Source organism: Euwallacea similis, chromosome 13 (genome assembly GCF_039881205.1).
Source record: "Euwallacea similis isolate ESF13 chromosome 13, ESF131.1, whole genome shotgun sequence".
Lineage (NCBI taxonomy): Eukaryota > Metazoa > Arthropoda > Insecta > Coleoptera > Curculionidae > Euwallacea > Euwallacea similis.
Window position 1 is genome coordinate 4,171,430 of NC_089621.1, and position 25,393 is coordinate 4,196,822.

Below are 25,393 nucleotides of genomic sequence, written 5' to 3' on the forward strand. Positions count from 1 at the left end.
TGAAACAGACAATGGACGTTAACCCTAAATGGACTGTGGCAGCGGTACGAAGCAATTAACTACGAAGTACTTAAAGGAGATGAAAATCTCGGCCCAACAACTTCCATTCGACTCCTACGGCAAGACAAATATATCCTCGCCAGATAAAAAGAGATAACGCTACAACTAAAACACCTTCGGTAACGGATATCTGTTAAATAGGAACAAGAAGCCGGTAATATGTCAATAAATCCTTACAACTTCTCTAGTTATCGATGATCTACCGTGGCTTTTCTCTCTTCTACTTGTTTAAGAGCCTATGCTGACATCCTTGTTTTTCGGGCTGAAACTCGAGCAAGGCGAGTGGGTTTGGCGTTCGGTCTGAAAGACTGCCTATCGTTTATCCTCCTCAGCCAACCGGTGGCGGTTAAAGGAGTTAGGTAAAGCAAGTTTTACCTCCTTTTTCACCTGTGGACTGTGGAAGCGAGAGCGATCATTTGGTGTTAAGTTCGCTACCGGTGAGCATTCAAACGCGGCGAGCTTTGAGCACAATTAAGAGTCGCGGAAAAGTGAACAGTTTTCGGGATATTGAACCGGGGAGGAGAGGTTTTTCAGAAAAATCGAGGACTTAGTGACAGTTTTTTTGTTTAGTTTGTTCTTCGTATGTTTGGTGGTTGCTGGTGCAGAGAGGGTTTTGGAGAGGTATGGTCTGCTTTCATTTAGTTTAAATCCGGTTTTCCCATAGAGGGAGTGACGATTTGTCTACTACTTCCAGGCCAAATAGTGATTTTTACAAAATTATATTTAACTATTTGTTTATTTTCGCAGACCTTTCACCCATTCTTTTTCTTTTATCACATATGTTATAGTCTGGTTCTCTAAGATATTTTCTATTGTCCTATATTTTCAGCCACAGGGAGTGTACCGACCTGATATTCATCTATAAAGAATTTTTAGTGAATCGGACCACAACATGCTGGCGCCTTTTGATCTTCTGAACCCTTCAACATGTCTCTTTCTTTCCAAAACACCTTGTATATGGCGATTTCAGAAAAGCGGTGAAAGTAAGGAAATTTTAACGTGCAATAATGCCGTAATAAGTTTAGGAACTATAATTTTCCACATAAATCCATTTTCAATCCAGACATAAAGTTTACCACCAAAAGCTTTCATATGTGAATTAATTTTTTTACCCACATCGTCCAGTTCTTCTATATACTTAAATGATGATTGAAGCTGTGGTCTTTATGAATTCATTGCCGACACGTGACTTTTCTATATTGATTTTGCTTGCCGAAACATCATTTTTGTTAACTATTGGATCACATAAGAACTTTTTTCTCATAAGTCCGGTGAAAAGTGCAAAGTTTTAAAATTTAAAGAACCATTTTGAAATCCAATGAAGTGGACTATAAAATAAAGTAAAAGCAAAAAAATGCAACGATGGGCGATTCCTCCCCTCCCCCTCCCGAAAAAAGATGATTTTTCATATAAACGCTGCAAATATTGATTTTCACATTATGGTAGATATTATTTCACGCATTATTTATAATGGGACTACTGTTTTTAATGAATCTAATTTCATTTAAAGAGGGGGATGTTAGTTTAATCAAGATAATGAGTCACTCAGGTAAAAAAAATGACGGCGAAAAATTTCGGACTTCATGATGAGACAGGTTAGTTACATACATATTAATGGGCAATATATACAGGGTACTCGTAGTATCTACAGGTCCTTATATGTCTTGAAGAAATTTACTTTCGAAGTACAAATATATGTGATTATTAGCACCTCTTAATTGCTTTCATTATGCGATTAATATTGAAAAGTTTTAACTTGCCTGCTGTAATTTCTGGTATAAAAGATAAGGGAAATCCCGTATTGAGATACTTATTGCATATAAAGAAATAATGTAGGTTCAATTATGCAGTTACATAATATGGAATTTCATGTTTCATTAATGATATCCTTCTCTTCTTCGCTTCTGACAACATTTAAACGGCCGATTCTAAATGAATTTTTTTTGTATACTATGTGATGCTGCGAAATGCGATTTGGATACATCATGTTAATTTCAATAGTACGAGGTTCTCCAAATTCAAGAAAATCAACTCCACATAGCAAATATTTAAAGATTGGTGCTCTATTCTTTGTCCCCTAAAGTTGTTGCTGAAATTTTCAAAATGTAGAATCAGTAGCAAAGAACTTTCCTCATTTTTTGCCTCTTCTCAATTCTTTTTTAATCTCAATTGCAAGTCTTCAATTTTATTAAGAATTCTTGGAACTTCCAGATTAGGTGAAATGCATACAGCCATCGCTGATCATTTGAAAACTGATTGATACATCTATCAATCAGTTTTTAGAGCCACCAAAAATGTTCAAAATATCGGGTTAGAACCAGTGATTTTTTCTAGTTTTTGATATTTTTTCTAGGATCTATAAAAGTAAAGAATCTAACCAATATCTAAACTTTATTTCACCGTTTCTATGGAAATTCAGATCTTCGGATTGTTAAAAAAAAATCTCATTAATAAGGCATTCAAAAATATAAACTGTAGTCAGATCCGTCCATGGTTCGTGTTCCTCAAGTACTCAACTACTTACTTCAGTTTTCTAAGAATATTTTAATTCAGTCATCTCAAATTAGAAACATAAATGCAATCATTTCTATTCAAGTTCGTCCATGTCACTCAAATTATTCAAAAGTCATAAAATTTCATTCGGTCAGTGCAAGTTCTTCAGATGAATTCAGACTTTTTTTTAATATCATTAGATATCTCCATATTTTTACTTAGACCCCTTGCAGTTATTAAACGAACCAATTTATGTATTCTGGATGGACGATTCTACGTCAGTGTGATTTTGAGATTTATTCTAGCAGAATATGGGAAAATTCACCTTAAGAGCGATTAAAGCTGGAATAGAGTTGAACTACGTGAGTGGGAAATTGTAAAGTAACCGGCTTTCCAAGATTTTTTAAGAAAACTAAAATTGCTCTTGGTTCTCCTAATCCAGATGCATAATAATTGGCTCTCTTCCTTTGGCAATCTTGTGTATCATTGTATACCCCTGATTTTCCTAGAAATTTTGAAAATTTTGCACTTGGACACCAAGTATGTACAAAGACACCAAGAACACGGATGTCACTAGCGATACATGTATCTTTCATGTGCATGTGCTCATTCGATTGTATGAACTGATGTGTTCAAAAACATAATTGTATTGCGACAGAGGTTTCTAACACATTTGCAAATGTGAGTGGCCATGTAAAGTAAGTGGTAAGAGTTCGTTCATCTTCTATCGACAATAACTTTCTTAATAACATCTTCTTACGGATGTTAGGGACCCATCAAAGAATATTTAAAAAAATTGTCCAGCTTCAGCACTCCTTGTTGGGGTATATGTCAATTTTAATTTTTATAGAGCATACCATGTTGCCATATTTAATTTTTGTCTTAATGTTGCACGAATTCGCAATTCATTAATCTGATATTATTGTGAAGTTTCTGACTAGAAATCGAAACTCTGCGGTATTTATGTTATTGATTTCAAGCTAAATTTAGTCCACTAAATTGAAAATGAAATTAAGACGTGAATCCCTAAATATCTTTTAGGCCCATTAAAGATTCCCAGGCATTGTGATTGTTATAATCGGTGCCATCTCCAACAGACGCAATTTGAAAATGTTTTGATTTTTATTTTCTTTGCAGAACTAACTACCGCATTTTCCTCAAATGGAAACAGACTACTCAAACACTGCCCTGAGCTCCAGCACCTGAGTTTTGAAAATGTTAATTTCTAACGGCACGCCTCTGGCAACCGGGAACGACTTTTCCAGCGTTGCCACGTTGTCCGGCTGCTGCCCAGTGCCGGCGGCCAGATCTGGCCTAGTAAACTGGAAAATGGACCCTGTGGGACTGCCGGTACCCAACACGGCCCCCAGCGGTCTGCCCGGCGGGGTCGCTCTCAGCCCTACAGGTACGATTTAAATGCAAATCTCAAAATAATAACACTAATTAGTTTCACACCTCTATCGGCCTACGCTATTGCCCGTCTAGATATAATAGTATATTATATAATAAATGTGGTAAGTAGGTTATTAACGCACGCCAGTGAAATTTGCAAACCGAGTCTCTGAGGCGAGATTTCCAATCATTCGAGGGCGGTGACAACTGAGTACCACACGCACTATACATAGATAATATTTGATCTGCCTTATATACCTTCATATATCATATCATCTCTCATAGATATACATATACGTCACATTCGTGAAATCATTGAATCATTCAAATTGATGCGGTCCTCACATCAATATAATCACAATAAAACGGCCTGCCGTGAAGGAACATTACCGCACCCCGAGCGGCGCTAGTAAATGTGCTACTTACCGTACTCGAATCAGTGTACTACACGATTGCAGTTCAAATTAATTACAAGGGTTTTTTTGGAGATTTTTGTGTTCAGAGTAAACAGATAAACTGAAATTAACCAACACTTTTTCTGTCTTTTTGAAGTTAATTTCTAAGATTTCATTAAAATAATTTTTCCACGTTCTCGCAGTTTCTTGTTCTCCCGAAAAACTGTTGCTCATCGTAATATCCGAGGAAAAGTGATTAATAAGGAAATTTGATTGACTGCTCCATAGGTCACTCGAGAGCAAATTAACGGTTTCAGATGGTCTGTAATCTGGTAGACGTAGGCGGAACCATTTTTTATACCAGCAATCATGTATTCCTCGTTTCCGCTTATGTCAGTTCAAGTCATCTGCTGGTACAGGACTTTTCTAGAAAAGTCACATAATTTTGTATAAAAGAAAATGTATACCATTAATGGATAATGGAAACTTTCTATCGTATCAAGTTGAACGATACGATGGTTTGAGAAACTTGACGAAATTGATGTCGTTATATACAAAATGAATTACTTACCGACATCTAAACTACATATAAAGCAGATTAAGGAAGCTATTTGGAAGCCGGTTTATCGGCCATATTTAGTGTGTAGTGATTATTGAAAATATCAATCAAGATTAATATTGTCGTATTATCACACAGCTCAAACTTCAGAACAGTTCTAATCATGGTTAATTCAATTTTTCTATTTTTGATCGAGATAATTGACCAGTGGCGGACTGGACATGTGTATCTGACCAGAAACGAGGTTAATGGAAATCTGCGGATTGTTTTCGTTAAAAAAGAGTTTCCCTTTTGACATTTAATTTGTTGCAGACCTTATCGTGCATATTTTAGGTGTAAAACACTCGGTAATTACACACAGCCGCATTAATTAGTTCGGGCTTAAAAAACATCTGGACGTGTGCGCTTTTGATGCCGCGTGTTGGTAGTCACCCTCGAAGGCTCTTAATACATTAATATTCGCTTAGAAAATTGTAATGAATTGCAGTGAGTTAGAGAGAAATTTTGTGTAAAAGATTTATAAGGAAAAATTCGGTGCACGGGAAGAAATTGTAAGAATTCAGGTGGTGATGTCGGGTGTAGTTTTATCGAGTTAGTATTTATCTTGACCAATTCCTTATTCGGAAATTCATCGGCATGAAATTTCTCTTCACTTTCAGCTTGCTTTCAGAAGAGGGGGATATGGGAAATAGGGGTCGAGTCCATGTGTAGTAATCTTAAAAAAAAAAAACAGGGATGATAACTGCTACTAGTACTTGTAGCTGCGTTCAAATCTGCATAGAGAAACTACGCTATTCGAGTAGAAAAAGTTAAGACAATAAAACGAAAGAAAATAAGAAAGACCGAACTGTTAATTGAGGTTAAAAAAATCGAAACTACCGCCAAAATTTCCTTATAGAACAGTTTTGTTCTGGAAATAACTATTCTGTTTTAAATCGCGAACGCCTCAAAAATCGAAACTTAATCAAGCGGGGATGTTTCACTGGGCGTTTGTTTGACTTAAAAAGGTCAAAGGATTCAAAGAAATGAAAGGCAAAATTGATTTAAATATTCTCCATGGGAGTGCTGCTACTTTCGGAAGTATATTTTTGAATGATTTTATTGAGAAAACGCTAATTGGACAGAACGTTTTGCATGCAAAAAATACTATAAATCAGAAGATATACGTGACGAGATCGGGAACTGGCGTTCACCTGGATTGGATATTTAGATCGAAAGCGATTTGTCAAAAGCTTTTTCGAATTCGAATTGTGTCACTTTTTGTGCCTAGAATTACGAGTAACCGACATCAATTATCAAGATTTACCGGTTTTTAGCGGCAATTCAATGTTGCAGTAGTATAAATTTCCATCAGTGGCGTAGAATACTGAAGTTTACGACGGCTGACAAAGTTTAGAGGCGCAATCATTAAAGGGTTCTTGATTGACTCAGGAATTACGCCACTGCCTCAAAGTCATCATAGCCATTAATATTTAATATGAACAATCGTATTGCCGTGATTTTCTCAACATTGAAACGTAGAAAAAGCAAATTAATTAGCATCGTTAATTGATTTATTTACGTCCAATTTCGAGTACCGGGTGCATTGCGAAGCGACGCGCGTACCGGCAGCGGTATTTTATGATCGTTTAATTGCCTTCGACATAAGTTATTATGAAGAAATCCGCGCTGATTCCGATAGATTTTTCCAGGGAAAAAAGACGTATATCGACTTACGATGATTGCGAGGAAGCGGTCTTTGTGCCTCGGAATAGTGTAACTGTAAACAGAAATTTATCCTTGCAAAAAAGGGCTATAAAAAATGTATAAACTGATTTCCAAAGGTATTGGCGAAGTTCTCTTCGAAAGAAACAGCCAAAATTTTTGCGTTTCTTATTGCATGATTAATAGGAATTTTAAAACATTTCATGGGTGTTCAAAATGCTCCGAAAGGGTTTCATCCGCATTAATATTCAGCTGGGTTGCATGGTAAGACGGCACTACTCATCGTGTTTTAACATGTGTGTTAATCGCTCATTAATATATGTATTCGAAATAATTAAAAACGAATTATAATAAATTTTCAGAATTTTATAATCAATTTACTGAGTCTGAATTTGTGCTTTCATCCAAAAATGAAAATCGTGTTATATAGAGATTGTTTAATCGTTAATAAAAACACATATATTAATAGGGTTAAAATATCTTATACATTTACAGTAAACAAACTAATTGTTACTTGTTTAGGTAGTAATTATTGTCATTTCACTAGTTAGGATAGTAGTGAATGGTCACATTCAGCAGGATAACAGTCGCGCAACTGTTGTATAACTGTTTGAAGTTGGAAGCAAAAATAACTCCAGTTCTCATTTAAATATATTTTAAGGGTAGTGTGTCATTCAGCAGAATTTACAACCGTTGCACAAGTGTTGACTCTACTGAACGAAGCCAGTGTTTTATAGGCAATCAGATTTGCTTTCTTTTGGTTCTCTGGTTGAAAGGTGTTATGATATAAAAGTAACGTGATTTTTAAATCATAACGTCAAATCTAATTTGTTGCTTAATTTCTTCAATTATCTGCTTGATTTTATGGCTATTTATCCTCAGTTCGATTCTCTGTCTATCTGCAACAATCAACTGCAACCTGTGGAATCGCCGCAAAGTAGATTTAATTGCGAATTCCAATATGGTAATTTTATTACCTACTTCAGACCCATTGCACCTACTTCTGCATACATGCTGAAAATTCCAAATTTGAACTATTTGCTGCATAAAATCAATTTCCACAAAAGACACAATCGATTTTCCAAGCAAGCACAAAGACCAGTCTATGAAAACTTCAAAAGACTAGATAATCAACATGCGTTAATATATTTTTTATTTTAGTCGCTTCTTCGGCATCAATCCCTTCTCAAAATTCCGGCCCCACATCAGCAAATTCCGGTCACCCCACTGTTTCCCCATCAATACAAACTTCCCTGGGATCGGCAGCTTTGAGGGAACTTTACGGCGGCTCCGGACCTGTCCCCCCAGGCCACCCTTTGGCGTCCCTCGTGTCGCAGCAGCGCTTCCTGGAGTTGTCCAGATTTGGACTGAGGCATTACGATTTGGCTCAGCATATGTTGACGCAACAAGGCGCTGTAACGAAATTGTTAGGTGAGTTAACACTGTATAATTTTGTTATTGTTACACAAAATTCCAGAAAGATTTTAGTGCTATTAATTCTGGAATATTTTTGCCTAGGGAATAAGTTATGCAAAACTCCAAAAAAAAAAACTTTCTGAAGACTGAATAAACTACTGATTTTAAGGGAGTGAAGAAGAAGAAAAAGTCTTTCTAGAATTTTTGAAAATTGTTTTAAAAAAATCTTAGATTATACTCTCGTACAGTAATGCATTAGTAGAGGCGAATATCGAGAGTTCGAGACACGTTTGGCCGATTATCGATATTATTATATGTATATCGGGCTCGATAAAAATATATTTTTTTTTACATTTCGTTGTGATGTACATTTCAAGTATCATCTCTATTCTGCCTCTCATGGATAAACTGCATGCAGTTTTCTGCCTCTCATGATAACTGCATGCAGTTTATCCATGATTCCTTGTCTATGAGGAAGAGACCAATAGGAAGTAAGCCAAATCTGCAAAGGAAACCAAAAACTAGAAATTGGTCACGCCATCTTTGCAATCTCTTTTGTATTGAATTGGTCTCGAACTAGTGATATTATCGGTGAAGAGATGAAAAATTTCGAAATCGGGTGTCAGAATGCGGCCAGTTTACGATGTTGCCTCGGGCCCTTTTTCTGCCCTCTCAGATTTCCATTGGCTAAAACATAATAAAGGATGTTCAAAGAATGAATTTTGAAATTTTGTCTAGCCTTGAACCCATCGAATAATCTTCTGGTGATTTGAGGTTTTCAAAAACATTCAATAACTTTTTCACTGAGCTGAAGCCAATCGGGAGTTACTTGGACAGGGTGTTTCAAGTATGGGGGAAGGTAGATATTTTTAGACGAATCTTGTGAATAAATTCATAAAATCGTCGATCCAAGTCTCTAGTAATTCGGGTTTTGATATCACTAATACATTGCCTCTTTTTTGAATGATTTTCTTTGCCCACCGCGGTCCTCTACACACAATCACGTCTATCTCCTCGAAACCCGATGAACTGAAGTTAATTAATATCAAAATTAAATGTCTAGTCTGAGTGCTTTCAACAACAAAGACCCACTTCAAATATACTTAAAATCAAAAAAAAATTACCTTTTTTATCCGTTTTAAGAGCTAAAATATAATTCGAATTCTTACAGATTATTTTGAACTAAATTCGTAGGTATTACTTAACCATTTTATACTTTTTTCCTGTTCTTTGCAATTAAATTTTCGTGCCTCGAAATATTCCTCCAAAACTCCATTAAATTACTCCTAAAGCAACCGTGCAGAGTTAACGAGACTACCAGAACGTAGGTAATTGGTAAATAATACCAGAGAGAACCAGTGAAGATTAAGTTTCTTGGTAGGGACAAACGGACAAGCCTTTTTTTATAAAATTTGTCACGCTAACCATAAAAGAACCTGTTAGTGGGAACGACCGAAATGTGAATGACACTATTACTTATAGTTTAATTATATGTGTTTCATACTAAAGTATGTTTTTGGACCAATTGCATTAATTGCATTGTTCTTCTTAAATTATCGAATCAGCGAATCAATTATAATGTGTCCAAAAATTGTTGTTTATGGGTATTTTTATTGGAGTTGTTCTCTAGACCCACAAAGTGTGACAAAAATACACGTCTCGTTCAGATTGCCACGAATAATCTTGGGAACGTATAAATTGAATCGTATTAAATTGTTTTTGTTTTTGTGCACTATCTAACTACGCATAGAGGAGAAAAAACTAGCAAATATTTCCATCGTTGATTCACCGTTACTGTAAATGCGGTTAAATTTCATGAAATTCTGTGAAACCATTGGTCCTTCCTTGGAATCCGCATGACAAAAAAAATCACCCTCGACTCGAACAATAAAAATCAGTCAAAGAGTGATTTGTTTCTGATTTGGTATTAAGTACTGCCCATTAAAGTCACTGGTGGTACCGCGTCGGCATTTCTGTTTGTGTGTTCTGCGCCTTTTACAGAAAATTTCTCGACTCCAATCCTGCATATTGAGTACCATCAAACGGTTTTTTCCGGGGCCCGCACCGTTCGGCACCTGCGCCATTTCGGCTCGTCCCTGGAGACTTATAAACCATAATGCCCATTTCTAGAAATGCAAATTTTTTGCCACTTGGTCCACCAGGAGAGCGATTAAGGGGAAAACCTGTGCTGACTTATTCAAAAGGGGGTACCTGCCGACATGTAAACGCGCCTTTCATGACAATAATTGGAGAGATTGTTGGCTGCCCAAGTCACTCTTTTGTCGCGTGAGAGCTACAACAAAGATCGCATGTTGGTCAATTTTTATAAATGTGTTTGTCCAATGTGGTGGACGACACGGGCAATTTATTACCCTCTTCAAGGCAAATATAAGTGTCGGAGAGTTTTTCATGCGTAATGAGGTTGGTTCGATTCGCAGTGTTTCCAATTCCTTTCATTCGTTCTTGAACGATCACTAAAAAGATAAACTGAACACTAGAAGCGCTCCACATGTTCGACTCGAGAACAAACAACGGAAATAAAAGGTAAATCGTTCAAAACGGGAACGTAATCGTTATAACAACCGGCAATTATTTGTAATATTTCATATTTTAGATCGGGGAAAGAGATCTCGGCGGCAGTTTTGCATTTTTAGGCACCACTGACTGCGCTACCTCTTTGTTTGATTATCTTTTGGAAGGATGAATTATTGCCCACGAATTCGTTACCGTTTTTCACCTCCTGCCAACCATATATCAACCATATTATTAAGTGGCCCCAGTACCAATTCAAAGTCTTCTTTCAGATTTTTTCCATTTCCGGAAGAAAAAACCTATTTTAAGGGTAGCCCTCAGGTTAGGTTTTAATCAGGCCTCTTATAAACATCAAACATACATATGACGAGATTTTAATCTCCAGATTGACGGTTGCAGATTCAACAGGAACATAATAAGTCCTGCATGAAAACTAAGCAGTGGTCACAGTGTGATTGTCCAGGGAGTAAAGAAACAGCCTGCGAAGAAGTTACATAACATACCCATTTAAAAAGTTGTGCTTAAAGTTTCGAAGATAGGAATTGTTTTCTAGAAAGTTGCGTCCATGATTAATTATAAAAAAGTTTCCTTCTAGAAGAATTTCTTATGTCTTTTTTCCACTCTATACAGGAGGAAGTTCCCAACCAGCCTGGAAATAAATTCTCGTCTAGAAAGTTGTTTTCAAAATCCCTTAAAAAGAAATTTAAAGCGAGCAACTATTCACAGAATTTCTAGTATCTCTCTCTCTCTAGAAGAAGGCTTCAACGTCTCATAGAAGGTAATTTTCTCTGTAGAAGGAAGTTTCCAATAACTCTAGAAGAGAAAGTCCTCTCTATCTTCAGATCTTAACGTACACTTAACATCTGGGTTTCCATGTTTTTGATTTCAATGGATTTACAGCAACCGTTTTACCTCATCCATGATTGATCGATAGCAAAAAATCCTTTAATAAACTTACTGATGTATCGAGTGACTCAAGTCGAATGTACAGAATAGTCAAAATTGGAATATGCTATATATATATTTGGAGCAGAAATTCGCAACAAGGTAGCATAATTTCTTTTAGGTAGCTCTGTCTTGTCTTGCGGAGACACGCGAGAGCGCTTGTCTCTGCGGATTGATAAATATAGAAGAATGCTTGAAATTTTCCGGAAATCGTTGAAAGTAGTCGACATTCTACGTATGTTATTTCAAAGAAATAAATGGGTAGATCTGCAAAGCATGCGACTTTTCCTGATTTCAGATAAATAGAGGAAGACTGCAAGTACAAACCACATCCACCACCAATCTATACCAGAAACCATACAGTGCAAAATTTTGTTCTGACTCAGGTCTTTGAGCGAAATCTGAAAAAAATAATCCATGTGTCCGTTACTAGCACAGCTGCCAGTTCTTGCATTATTCAGCAATCTTAAGCGATCGACGTCGATATTATTTCAGGAACTCCATAAATTTCCTCCGCCTTCAATCGCCCTCTCTGAATCACTGATCTTCCGGGCCCGATAAGTCCGAGCAAGGTGCAACTGAAACGCATTCATCAAAAACAATTTTTTTAGCAAACTGTGGAAGGTGATGATTTTTTATGTTATGTGCAGGCAGCATTAAATTTTGCAACAAAAACTTCCTGCATGAAGTCAGTAGCGTAACAAAACAGAACCCCCCGTATGATTGTTTGAAGTAACTTTGTCAAGGCAGGTTTGGGGTTGTCTGAAAGTTGTCTGAAAAATGTACACCCCTGTCTAAAATTGAATAAAATACTTTGTTATTATTGTGACTAAAATTTTAGTGAACGCCCAATACGTCGTACATATAGTCCGTTATGATATGTTATGTCTAACGGATGGCGAATAGAAAAAATTTACTTAACCTAACTTGTATAAGTCATCCGATTTGCTTAAGCGCATTAAGTCAAAATTGAAGGCTGTTAAGGTAATTGAGCGTAGACATTGAAATAATGCAAAATCGCCAATTTCCTTTTAGTAGTTTTAATGGTCTGGTATTATATTTGCGGATTACCCACGGCTGGTAATTGGTTCCATTGTTCCCGACATAATCGCACGTCATTCTATCGGGTGGTGGAGGAAAAGGCCTGAAACAAAACATATTGTCTAATGCCGGAGCTGGAGCACAAAGGTAAACCCAACCACTCGATACTAGACACAAATCATAATTATGGCGCAGTCGTAGCAGACAGAAATTATAGACAAAACGTGGAGCGCCTTTAAATAAATAATAATCCTCGGTAGCATTTTAATGTGATACGATAATTTTAGTTATTTGCAGGCAGGCACGGTGGCCATTTTGTTAGTGCGGCGTCGCTCGCATGACGCCCAGACCTTGAAGTTGAAGGCCTTATAATCGAGCTACGGTTGTTTAACCATTGCCCATAACGTATGGGGGGCAGTTTCACACTTAACCGACTATTGATCCAACAATTACCTTTGTATTGTTGTTCTAATACCACTATGACAACAAGGAGAAAGAGTTTAATCAACAGGCAAAATTAAGTGAACGGTGCCATAGAAAATTTCAAAAATCGACGCGCCTTCTAGTGGACAAAATGCAACGAGAAGATTTAAAATTTGGTAAATCACGTCAAGTTATGTCTTATTGACATTCTCAATTAATGATTGATATAATTGAAGTCTATAATTGAAGGTATCCGGAAGTTTAAATCGATGAAGGACGCACACAAGACGAAACGTTGGGTTTAAAATTTAATACCATTTTCATTTCACAGACGTGAAGAAGTTGTTACGGGGACCTAAACTAGTGATTTAATCCGCAGATTCTTGGGGAATTTGTTTTTTTACTTTTTTTTGTTTCAGTTACGATTGAAATCGTTATTGCTTCGAAAATGCTACCTTAATGTTAAGTACATATTAAAATATAAATTACTATTCACGAATGAAAAATAGTTCATCTTTTAAAGACAAAAAACACACCAATATTCGCCTAGAAGTGATTGTTATAAATGTTCAATGACGGCTATAAGGAATTATGTAGGGATGCAGACTGTGAAGTTTCCACCACTTCTGACTTACATTACTTTCCATAGAACTGTTAAATTTTGGCCACCCTGTATATGTGACTTAAATCCGTCGACATGTGAGAATATTGTTGATGGACTTGGCATTGATCAATGATAGGCGGGCTAAAACTTTATTGTCTTTGACGTCAATATGTTGGCTTCGTCACTATGGAAACCCAGCTGCCAATTATAAATATTTAGACAGTTTCATTTAAAATTAAAATATCTAAATATGTATACTGGGTGTTTTAGCTAAGTTTTGCACAACTGGCACGACTGTGCACTATAGGGAAATTCCTATTAAATAGATGCATGAAAACAATGACATTGATCTACTATACAAGGTATCTCTGAGCGTAGTGTCATAAATTTAATCACGTATTCTGGGTCCCAAAATATGATGAAAACTTCATATAAACATATATCGAAGGGCGCTTCGTTTTCGATATACAAAGTGTGAAATGGTGGTCCCTGAGAATGATTTCTTATTATCATTTTCGAATCGCTTTTAAATAAATTAGTGAAATTTTTGTACTTTATTATAACTTTTTGTGCTTTTTCTGAATCTCTCTAAAGAAATTGCCACATTTTTTCTGAGGCGGGTAATGTAGTGCTTAAAAAGTACCTAAGCTTTTTTATACATAACTTTCTTGACAATTTTATAAGAAAAATAGTAAATTTGCAGATTTTTACATAAAAAAGGTACTTTTATTGAAAGTCGAAATCTCCAACAGTTTTAAAGAATATTGAGATTTAGCAAATCGGTGGATACTATCTTTTATTAAATTAACATGAGATTTAATACGCTTTTTTATTAATTTTCTTTAACAATAATAGTAATTAAACACTGTTCCGGTGGCAACGAAAAACCACCAGACTTTATTAATAAATGCTGTCATGACGGAAATGTAAAAAATATTTTTTAATTCATTTTTAGGCCAAACCAATATCTATGCCATGAAGTATATGACATTAACCACACAAGTTTCAGTTTGATTGTCGTCGACATGCTTATCTTGGACATCCCGTATAGTTTTTCTACTTTTTAATTATTATTTACTAACAGTTGCTAATATTTTACTCCGTTTACTGCTACCAGCCATTTGCTTCTGGATGATTTGAAAAATGTATTTTTATGCATGTAGACCAACCTGGTTCTTCTTCTTCGTTGTGCGATTAGCCACGTTTTAACGTTAACAAAACCCCGTGGGCCGTTGAAGTATCAGAAAAATCATTCTGGAAGCGCCTTACCGTGCATTTTGTCGTTATCGAGGGCCAGAATAGACCCATAAATCGGTGGTTAATTGTTGGTGAAACGACACGGTCCCGGTTATGAGAATTTATTGGTATAAATCGTAATAAATGATAGGGCCGCGACTTAATCCTGTGATTTCTGGTCGATGCTAATTGGGCATCGGCGATTTTAGATTAATATCTCAGGTTTTTGCGGACGCGCACTCTCGATCCAGATCGATTAACAGCTCCGCAGTCAGATAAATCGATGATTAATGGACGCTGCTTTTCTGCGTTTGGGGGTTGGGATTAAAAGGAGAAAACAAAAAAGTCGTGTTATAGACAACAATTATTTAAATCGCACAAGAGAAAAATTGCGCTCTCGTGTCAATAATAAGCCAAATTGCTGGTTCAGGAATTGCCAACTTCCCGTATAATTAAAGCGACGTCGCAGTGTCACAATAGGCGGACCGAAATGCATACAAATTTCCATGGAAATGCACCATTTTACGGACTAATTTTTTATAATTTAATTTAAATACAGGCCGACACAATAGAAGGTCCATTGTTCGCTTCCATGAAAGTCATAGGCTAATGACGCGGTTCGTGTCGGTTTAACACGGAAAGGTGAAAAGCCACCATCTTCATGTGTGAGTTTTGTTTAAATCTGAAAATGTTCCAATTGCTGAACCCTGAGCGAAGCCTTGCTTGCGAATTCACCCAGTGCGCCATTTGGTCGTTCATAGGCCACATGGCCATTTAAAAGGCTGATAACACTAATTAGACAGGGCGTTTACAAACAAGGCTACAAATTAAAACATGACGGAACCGACCGGAAGCCGACGTTTCACGACGAACCACTTGCATAATCGGACATAAGTTGTCTCATTAGTTCCTTAACGCTGTTATTTATTCTCCCCGGTTTTTAGGAGAAATGTCCTCACGTTTCCATTTACATTGTCAAAAGTTCATCATAAATCATGGAAGAAGCGGCCCGTCAAGAATTAAATTAAACGAAAGCAATTTTTGCGCGAAAATAAAAGCAAAACAATTTCCTTTCCGCGTAAAATTCGAACCCCATTCAAAAGGAAAACTCATATGGGAAATTAGTTTGCGCTCGGTTTTTGTGTGGTTGGTTTTTCAATGGTTTAGGAATCGATGAACTTTAGGTTTCGATCGGTGGATTGGCTAAACAATAGGAGGGCTGTTGCTGGTTTATAAACTTAACAAAATGTCTGATCTATTTAAAATCAAAGAGAGATTCTCGGAATTTGGCCCGCTCGTTTGGTGAAATCGAACAACAGAAAGCGGCCACATTTGAGATTCCTCTTTTGTCTAAAGTCAACTTGGAATACGAACTCTGCTTCCTATTCCTTCGTGATAACAACCTTATTGCAAGGTTCGAGTCTCAGCTTTTTTTGCAAGAGTGCCAGAGGTAGATACCCATTTTTTGCCATTTTTCAAACGTCGAACGCCGTTATCTCGGAAAGGTGCGAAGCAAAAAATGTCTCAAATTAATCGGCTCGAAGCGTTCTATAATCCCACGTAAACCGTTTTGCAAAATCTCTTTTAGTTCCTGGGCTATGGAATTACTTTGGTATCTGTTTATTACGATTTTTTGGTGCTGAAAGTGGAGGCTGCGAAAACTCTTCTCCAAGGCTCCAGGACCTCAATGGAAGTATTCACGGTCAATATTGGCCCCATATCATTTCATTAAACCGAAAAACTGCTCTGTAAAATCTATGGGTTTTTACTCACTTTCAGCCATGTTTTTTCAGAAAAATTTAATAAAGGAAAATCCTGCGTAACTTTGAGACTCAAAAATCAAGATAAATTTATTTCGTGGTGGAAGTACTCCGAAAAAGAGCCGCTCGAACGGATAAGGCTGAAAAATCTCTAACTCTTCTGTCTCCTGCCTAACCGCAAAGCATTTTTCGAGGAGATTTTGCATGCTCATGCACATCAGTTTTATTCCAGAGAAGCTTTTAGGGACAAGACCAATTCAAATCTCTCTCTGCAAATGAACTATTTTCGCAACTTCATATCTCGTAGTAAGTTAGTGTAATGTTAAAACAAACAAGATATATAAAGCAAACACCACAACGATACAAAGCACACGCCCAGAGATGGGCAGAAAAGTAGCCCATCATCGCAGCATCATTTGTCAAGATCTCGGGAGATTGAATACGGTCGTTTAGTCACGGAGACGTCACCAGCAAGAATTCTATTAGGCGCGTGAAACTTTTCAGGCTTTTTTTCTTAATCGAAATTCGGTTAATTGCCACCCGATCCTCTTCCATTCTCAGAAGAAACTTCGTTTGGTTTCAGGTACCTTGAGACCTCCCGGCCTTATCGGGGGCAGCAAACCCAAAGTTGCGACTCCTGCGGTGGTTTCCAAGATTGAGCAGTACAAGAGGGAGAATCCGACCATCTTCGCCTGGGAAATCCGGGAAAGGCTCATATCCGAGGGTAAGTCTCTTTTAGTTATGGAGTAAGTGACTCCATCAGCGAATCAATGCAAAAATCCACAAACAATATCTCGTTTCGCCCCTATAGACGACCGGCCGCATATGAAGCATCCATAAATCGTTGGTTCTCGTAATTATGAAGACTTCATGGTAATAAATATACGTTTTCAATCATCTGAAAGACTGCCCATGAGTTGATGGCGATGCATATATCTCTGTAATTCGACCGATTTGTTATCTCTTTCGTAACAATATGTTCGGGATCGTGACGGGAAATGACGAATTGCGCATATTGATTATTGAAATCAAACATCGTCAAAGTGTGAAAGGCGAGAATTGTTGGAGTTTATCTGCAGGCGTTTGTTATGAAAGAGTCTCTCTTAAGATTTTATGAAAACGTTAGAAGGTGGAAACTTTGTTGTCCTTGATATCATTATGTTGGCTGTGTAACCATGGAAACCCATCAGCTATCACCTTGGGCTAAGGCCACCAAATTGAGAGGCTTAATATTAAGAGTAATTCAAACGACCGCTTATAAGAATTTCCAATTATGGAGATTATCAACGTAGAATTTATTATATCCGGTAGAATACAGGTTATTTCCAGTTCAACTATGCTCGTTCAGATTGGAATTTACTCATAAAAAAAACTCAACAGTAACTTTTTTCCTCGTTTACTAGTTGAACCTCAAGGTGGTTCTTTCTCGACGTTCCAACGGGAAAGTGATTTTGGTTTTTGCAGAAATTCTTCACATGCATTTTGGATGACTGGCGGAGAAAGCTGATGATGGGAAATTCATATATCCACTCAGTTTTTTGCCAATGGAGGGTGCCTCAGATCCGATTTTTGCACTTAGTTGCATGCTGAATAAGTAGCTTAATATCCTAAGTAATGCGCTTTTCACATATGAAACTGTGTTTCTTCGTAACACCATCACTAATTTTTACATTAGCCATATTTAGGTTACAAATAATCCGCGTGCTCTCATAGAAAGTCATCACCAACCATAAGCTTCTCTCAACATTTGCGTTGGAATTACCAGCGATCATTTTATTGGACCTTGCATTCCTTCACAAAAACTTAATAGCAAGCGGGACCGAAGGTTTTTGGAGAAGAATCTTCCTAAACATTTAAAAGATGTTGATTCACAGACCAGACAAAAATGTAGTTCACGCACGATAGTGCACCATCACATTTTCTTTCAGTCGCACGTCAATTTCTGGACGATTGCGACTCTAATCAGTCAATAGGAAGAGCAGGCCCACATGCGTGGCCTCCGAGATCACCCGATATGAATCCTTTATATATTTTTTGTAGTCGGGGAAGTCGCTAATCTATTAAGTGGTACACCAAAATGGAAAAGGTCTACGACATAGGAGATTTGAGTCAGGCGTTCTTTTGATAGCTGTTATTTGACACCCTGCACCTTTATTAAAACCCTGGTTTTAATAAAATGGTTTTCAAGTCAAGTGACATTCATAAGATTTTTGCACATATCAGGTTTTATTGTTGTCTTGCTAGTTCAATATTGGACGATTCTTGCTCGAACAATTATGATTTGCGGTATAACATGTTTAAAGTACACTGCGGCTAATTTTACGTTTTGAAACCTTCTGCGTGTGAACAGAGACACATAGCACGTAAAAAATAACCGCAAAACATTTCGAAACATCGACGAAATGACAATGGTTAAGTTGTTCGGTTATTGTTAGGGATGCCTAACTCTGTCATGGCGTGTCGGACTGTTGCCCGTTTCACCGCAAACGAACCCTAATTATGGTCCTCTCGGTCAAGAAGGGAAACAAACCGCTTTTAAATGTGGGATGTCCCCTTGGTTAGGTGTCAGTGGCGTAGAATATGGTCTAGCAACGTTGCCTCGAGGCCACGCCCTTCCATGCACGTACTTATGCGATTATTATGCCTTGTTGAAGTTATCGGAACCACGATCTACACGCACGGAACCATGTAAGTGAAGTGAAAAGGCGGTGTTTCTATTTCTCTGAAACTAATTTTTCCGTAATTACCGGACAGTTTCTCCAGGCGAAAACGTTTTGTAGTTTTTTTTTTTTTTTTTTTTATTTGAAACTGAGGTGTCTCTACACGCAACCCGCTACAATTAAATAAAATGAGACTGTGAAGTTATTCTGGCTTTGTCAATCTCCCGGTTAGAACCTCATATCGCATGACAGCGAAGATATTAAATATTGATACCCAGCAATAAATATGAGCGAGACAAAAAAACGCGAAGCAATTACAAAAACGGGTATTTGTACTTACATATATCCAGATAATTGAGACCAATTTATTTAATTGATCTCGTTCCGAATGGGTATTTCTACGTTTGTAAATAATTTTCTGCATTTTATTGCGCGTTTATGCCAGTTAAATTAATTTTTATCGACGAATTATGTTAATTCTTTCTCGTAAATTAACTCTGAGAAAACAGAATTTGTAACGTAAACAAAGCGCATTTTGGGACACACTGGCATTTTTAGTATACGAAGTGCTCACTTTTGAAATTACTCTGTAGAAAGAGACTTACGAATAAGCAACAGGACATACTGAATGTAAAGCGGGGGTGGAGGCGAAACCCTGCGATGAGATGCTTAGGGGCACTTTTCGTTTCCCAATCCACCTATTTTCACTCCAATTGGGCCCTCCTCCCCTCCGCTCCCCGTCACGCCTTTTAAGGAACGAGCGCATCCTATCCCATTCAAAAGTAGGAAATTCCTCCCGGAGGAGAAAGGCGACTCCGAAAATCCTGACGTGCTCACTTTTCTCACTTCAAACAATAAAAATGTTTATTTTTTTACGATAAATTACATTCACTTCCCGCCATTTCTTTTCTTCCTTTCCATTTGAAATACTATTTAAATATTCTTTTTTTTAATGGCGCCCACGTGCCATCTTGAATGCCAAAACTATTAAATTTATGTCAAAAAGTAATATCTTTGATGCTGTTGTATCCACATATTTCTTATATAATATACGGAGAGCATCAATCCCTCACAATAGGTCGAAAGTGAAGCTTCTCAGCGGGCTAAGAGAACCTCGCAAAAGGTCGAAACGATTTACTACCGTCGATTAATCAAATTATATTCATGCGCAGTTACTCCGCTTAGAGCATTTGTAAACGCCGATGCTCAGCTGTTCAGATTAGTTTGTGTCAGGCTTCATCTCTGTTAGGTACAGCTCGGTTTGTATAGCACATAAGATAAAATAAGAAATAAGACAAAATAAAATGACCATTTTTTTAGCGTATCGTATATGACCTGTCAACAACTATGAAAGAGAGTACTTTTTTTTTCATTTTTAGGTTTTGTTTCATTACTTATTTTATTATAGCCAACCATTCGATATTCAACAAAACCAGCGACATTACTGAATTCTATGTCATGCAATCATCTAAATAACGTTTTTTACTTTTTTGAAAACTGCAAAAGTCCGAAAATGTCACGTGTCAATGTCAATTAAAAAAAAAATGGCGTTGAAAAAAAACGTTTGCCAAAACCGTTACTCCCCCACCTGCATTAATAAGCGATATACCCGGTAAAAACATCAAAAATGGGCCACCTTGTACCTTAATGGGGCTCAAAAACGATTTTTATCAGTTAATTTTCAAATCGCCTGTATAGCTGAAGGTTTCACACACTCATCCACATTTTACTCGATTTCAAGTTAGAAGCCTTACACAGTGTGAAGCTCACTGATTTAGTGTATTATACACCTTTAAAAGGATTTACAAACCCATATTAACTGGATTTCCCCCGTTTCACCTTGCACATCAAGGTCAAACTAACTTTTCTCTCAAAATTTCAGGGGTGTGCACCAATGCCACTGCTCCCTCAGTGAGTAGCATAAACCGAATCCTCAGGAATAGGGCTGCAGAAAGGGCTGCTGCAGAGTTCGCCCGCGCCGCTGGTTATGGGCTGTACCCTCCTCACCCATACGCCACTGCGGCTTTTCCTTGGCACTCGCCCTTGTGGCCTAACGGACCTTTGGGATTACAACCCCCGGGTGCGAACAATCCTGCAGTGATGGGGGGCAGCCCCTCCTCCAGCGGGTCTCCTCACCAAGATCACAGCCTGTTAAATTCCCCTCCCGGTGGCTTTGACAAGGACGATTCTAGTCTAGATAGTTCTGAGCAGCCTAAGTTTAGGTAGATGGTACAATTTGTGCATTGTAGAAGTTTGCTGATTTGCTAATTCTTTTAAGGAGGAATAGGACTACCTTCAGTCCGGACCAGCTGGAGGAGTTGGAGAAGGAATTCGAAAAAAGCCACTATCCGTGTGTTTCAACAAGGGAGCGACTGGCATCCAAGACTTCCTTGTCAGAGGCGCGTGTGCAGGTAATGTTAATTAATCCAATTAATTATCGGATTTTTTGCATAAACAGGATATCAAATTGTATCATAGTTCTAACGCTAACTCATTCACGATTTGTTCCGATAATAATTCACAATGGGTTTTCGGCGTTTGAAAAACTTTGGCAAGCATTATTAGTTCATCTTGGAAATTAACCGGCTGAAAATCGACTCATTGTCTGATTAATTGTGTTGAGCCAGGGCCGGACTCGCTAATTAGTGATCAGAAATAATTTAATGTTTAGATGCCTTTGGATTTATCTTTGATATTGATTGTATCGGATTCGCCAACTAAGAATTGATGTTAATTACTGATTTAGTTCGATGCAAGGACTGCAAGGATTTTACAAAGAACTGATCATACCACCACTTGATTTTTGCCGTAGTAGTAGTACGTAAGCATGCGCAGTCGTTCGTTATTACTTAATTTCTATTTTTAAAAAAATCTAGTAATGCACAAGGGAAAAAGCAGAATTGGGAAAGTGAAGTAAACAATAGTTATTTTCCTAACAAGTGCGGAAACTGAAGGTCGAACTCCCCGAAGCGGAGTCCAGGCAAGCAGGTTAGGGTGAGAAAAACGCTTTCCGCATGAGTTAGGAACAATATTATTTCTAATACTGGAAATACATAGCAACGCTTTTTGATTTATTTAATAAGGAGGAAGGAAACGACTTGATAAACGTAAGAAACAAGAAAAGAAGGCGAAATTGATACCCATAACAAATATAACACGAGTGAGGGAAAAATCTTTTCCGTACTGTGTACATTTACATTCACACGCAAATGCGTGCGAGAAAGTACCAATTAAGCACGGTAGCAGAAAAAGTTGTTATTTAATTAAATAGTGCCAACGCGCAACTAATGAGCAAAAACAGAATGATTAGTGATAGTATAAACAATAAACATGTGTTTTCTGTCGACAGTGTAAACCTGTGAGTAAATACTCAATTTTTATTGGTCAGACGTAGCCAGTGTTTACCAATTACGTTAAGTGAAAAGTAGCTCATTGCGCAACTTTGTACGGCCAGCTTACGTTAACAACTACGGCGATCTATCAAGGTCTCCATGCATTTGTCCAAGTTTACATTTCTTGCGTCACGTTAACAATACCTTACATGAATTTGTAATTTCGGCTATACTCTGACACTTTTGACAGCCACTTACCTGTGTTACCTGCCTCGACGCATCATTTTTTGGAGTGAAAGGTGTATTGAGAAATCCAATAATCAACGCCAGTGAGATTATGATTTATTTTGTTACTCGATTGTTTGATTACATTAACATATATGTATGTATTGATATTGACGTCATGACTTCTTCCCCGATTTTCTCGGTTTACTTACATTTCGAAGCGCCCCTTTGGTAGTTTCAGTTCCCAACTCACACGACCAAGCCCCTTGTACTACTACTGCAACGACGACATTTAGAACTAAACGATACGATTATATCCTCAACTAGGCCAAATCTAAAGCTCGACCGCAGTATAAACTCCACTCAACATCTGAATGAAACTTATGCAGCGGTCCGTCTCCAACTTCCGGCACTAATCTCACCAATTAACGCAGGTTTGGTTTTCCAACAGACGAGCCAAATGGCGGCGCCACCAGCGCATGAACCTCCTAAAACAGTCCTCTCCGTCGGGGACGCACCCAACAAGCGCGCCCTCGTCGACGCTTTTCGGAACCCGACTGACGCCCTCGCCCCATTACAAAAGTTCCGACCCTGGCTCGCCCCTTACGTCACCCCTAGGGCCCGGGACCGGACCACTGTTGCTACAAATGGGCGGCGAAAATAGCGCTTTCAAGGCCCTGGTGCCAGGCTCGTTGTTGGCGCACGAGGGTGCGCGAGGGTTACACGAGTACGAGTCCGAGTCGGACGAGGAGATTAATGTTAACGACGACGAGTCCGATTTCGATGATCGGGGGAGGAAGTCCGAGTCTTCGAGTCCGGTGGATGTAGTGGATTCCAGTCCGAAGGAGAATCAGCAACCGCTTCAGCTGACCATGCATGACAGAGAGTGAGTCTGTAATAAAAATTGTAGAGTGTAGTGTGGGTGTGTAAGAGTGAAATTCCGTGCGTCCGATAAGCGAGAGATTTGCAATGCAATTAGTACAGAAAATGGTATTTATCTCATGAGGACGAAAGGTATTTGTCGGAAGCCATGCCAGCATTTTTCTACGACTGTAGAAAACTTAAAAGATACTCAATGATTAGCGTGTGAAAAGCTCACTTTGCACACTCATGTTCTGCGATTCTCAGGGTACATATAAAGTGATTCAGTCTATATGCGGGCAATAGGGGAAAATTATTTAAATTTGTGCTTTCTTTTTAAGCGGAAGGTATAGACATAATTTGTGAATGCAAACATAAAAATTAGTTTAGAATATTTTGATTAAATTCCTTCCTTAAATTTCCGCCCAATATACATATTTTATGCGATTACTTCATGGTTTAGGAAGCCAAAAATTTCAAAATTCCGAGCACAAAATTGATTTTTGCGAGAATAAAAATGTGAACTTTTCTCAAATTTTAGTTGAAATTAAATCTTTTGTGTTTGCAATTCGTGACTTAAAAGGCGAAATATGGAAAAATGAGAAGCCAAAACACTGTCAAAAATATTGAATTGCAGGCGAAAAATTTTTAACTTCCAAACAAAAAAAAGCAAATTCTGAAGTTTGAATTGCGGGTTAAAATAATAAAAAAGGGAGAAATAATAAAAAAGACTAATTTGAACTGTTCAGTTTTTCGTGAAATTTTAGGAACCACTGCCAAATTGCCAGATTTTAACTAAAATTGCATCTGTTTTATTTTCTGACATCCCAGTTGGGACTTTTGAATTTGTACCATCTTGCACATAAATTTGTTTTAAGGAATTCGACATTAAATATTCAGAACAGTATTAAAATGTCTCTCAAAGAGTTGAATTATTTAGCTGCAATTATATATAATAGTCCACCCCGTATATTTTGATTTTCTTTTTATTTTCACAGCAGTCGTAGAAAAACCAGGTTTTTGTGTATTTGGATTTGAGTGAAATTTTTTTGGGAATTTCGGACGTATTCCTCAAAATGTTCCTTTTATATTTAAAATGTCTCAAAGCTCGTAAAAATGCCACACCTGCTGTAGATGACGCAATTTATGTGTGATTATGCAATTGGAACCGTACTATCAGATATGTAAATAGTGTAAATTTTGTCTAGATTGAAAGTCCTATAGTTCATCAACATTAAAGTAAAGTAAAGCATTCTCTTCTTTCCGTGGGTTTCAAATGAATATAAAAATTCAAATTTTTCTTCATACAATTAAAGTGTTTCCAAAATATTGAGTGCACCTTAATGCTTCATTGAAAAGAGTAGCATTTGATTATGATTTTATGATACTTTGGTTGACATGGAAGCCATGTACAGGGTGATGTAAATTTGGTTATGGGATTGATGGGTTTCCCCTGAATCTGGAGGAGACAAAATCCTTAAAAAAACTAAAACATTTACAAAAAATTTCCATTTCAAAAAATCCCTCATGCCCCTTTTTACTGAATTTATCTAAAAGAAGTTTAATTGATGACAATATGAAAGTAGAAAATTAATTAGAAAAGGATTCTCAAGTTTGATTCGCTTCGCCTTGATTTAATCCTGCCCCCATTTACAAAAGTCTGTCACTGCTGCCCAGTTAAGTGCCGAAAACCTAAATCTAGGTGATAATACTAGGACTGGGGGCCTAAGTTCCGCAATTGGGCCCTCTTCGCTC

General features: G+C 37.5%; 1 protein-coding gene across 2 annotated transcripts; it reads left to right on the forward strand.

Moving 5' to 3' along the window:
• Positions 1–462: 462 nt before the first annotated feature.
• LOC136412869 (paired box protein Pax-6-like) lies at positions 463–24,419 on the forward strand. 2 transcript variants are annotated; one of them, XM_066396072.1, is made up of 7 exons: positions 463–681; positions 3,691–3,958; positions 7,765–8,034; positions 17,144–17,284; positions 21,103–21,442; positions 21,499–21,631; positions 23,212–24,419. In XM_066396072.1, exons 2-7 carry the CDS (start codon positions 3,769–3,771, stop codon positions 23,665–23,667), a joined length of 1,530 nt encoding a protein of 509 aa, XP_066252169.1. In that variant the 5' UTR covers positions 463–681; positions 3,691–3,768; the 3' UTR covers positions 23,668–24,419. The 2 variants fall into 2 exon arrangements, with proteins under 2 accessions (XP_066252169.1, XP_066252170.1); XM_066396073.1 differs by having other exon boundaries at positions 23,229–23,573.
• The last annotated feature ends 974 nt before the right edge of the window (positions 24,420–25,393 follow it).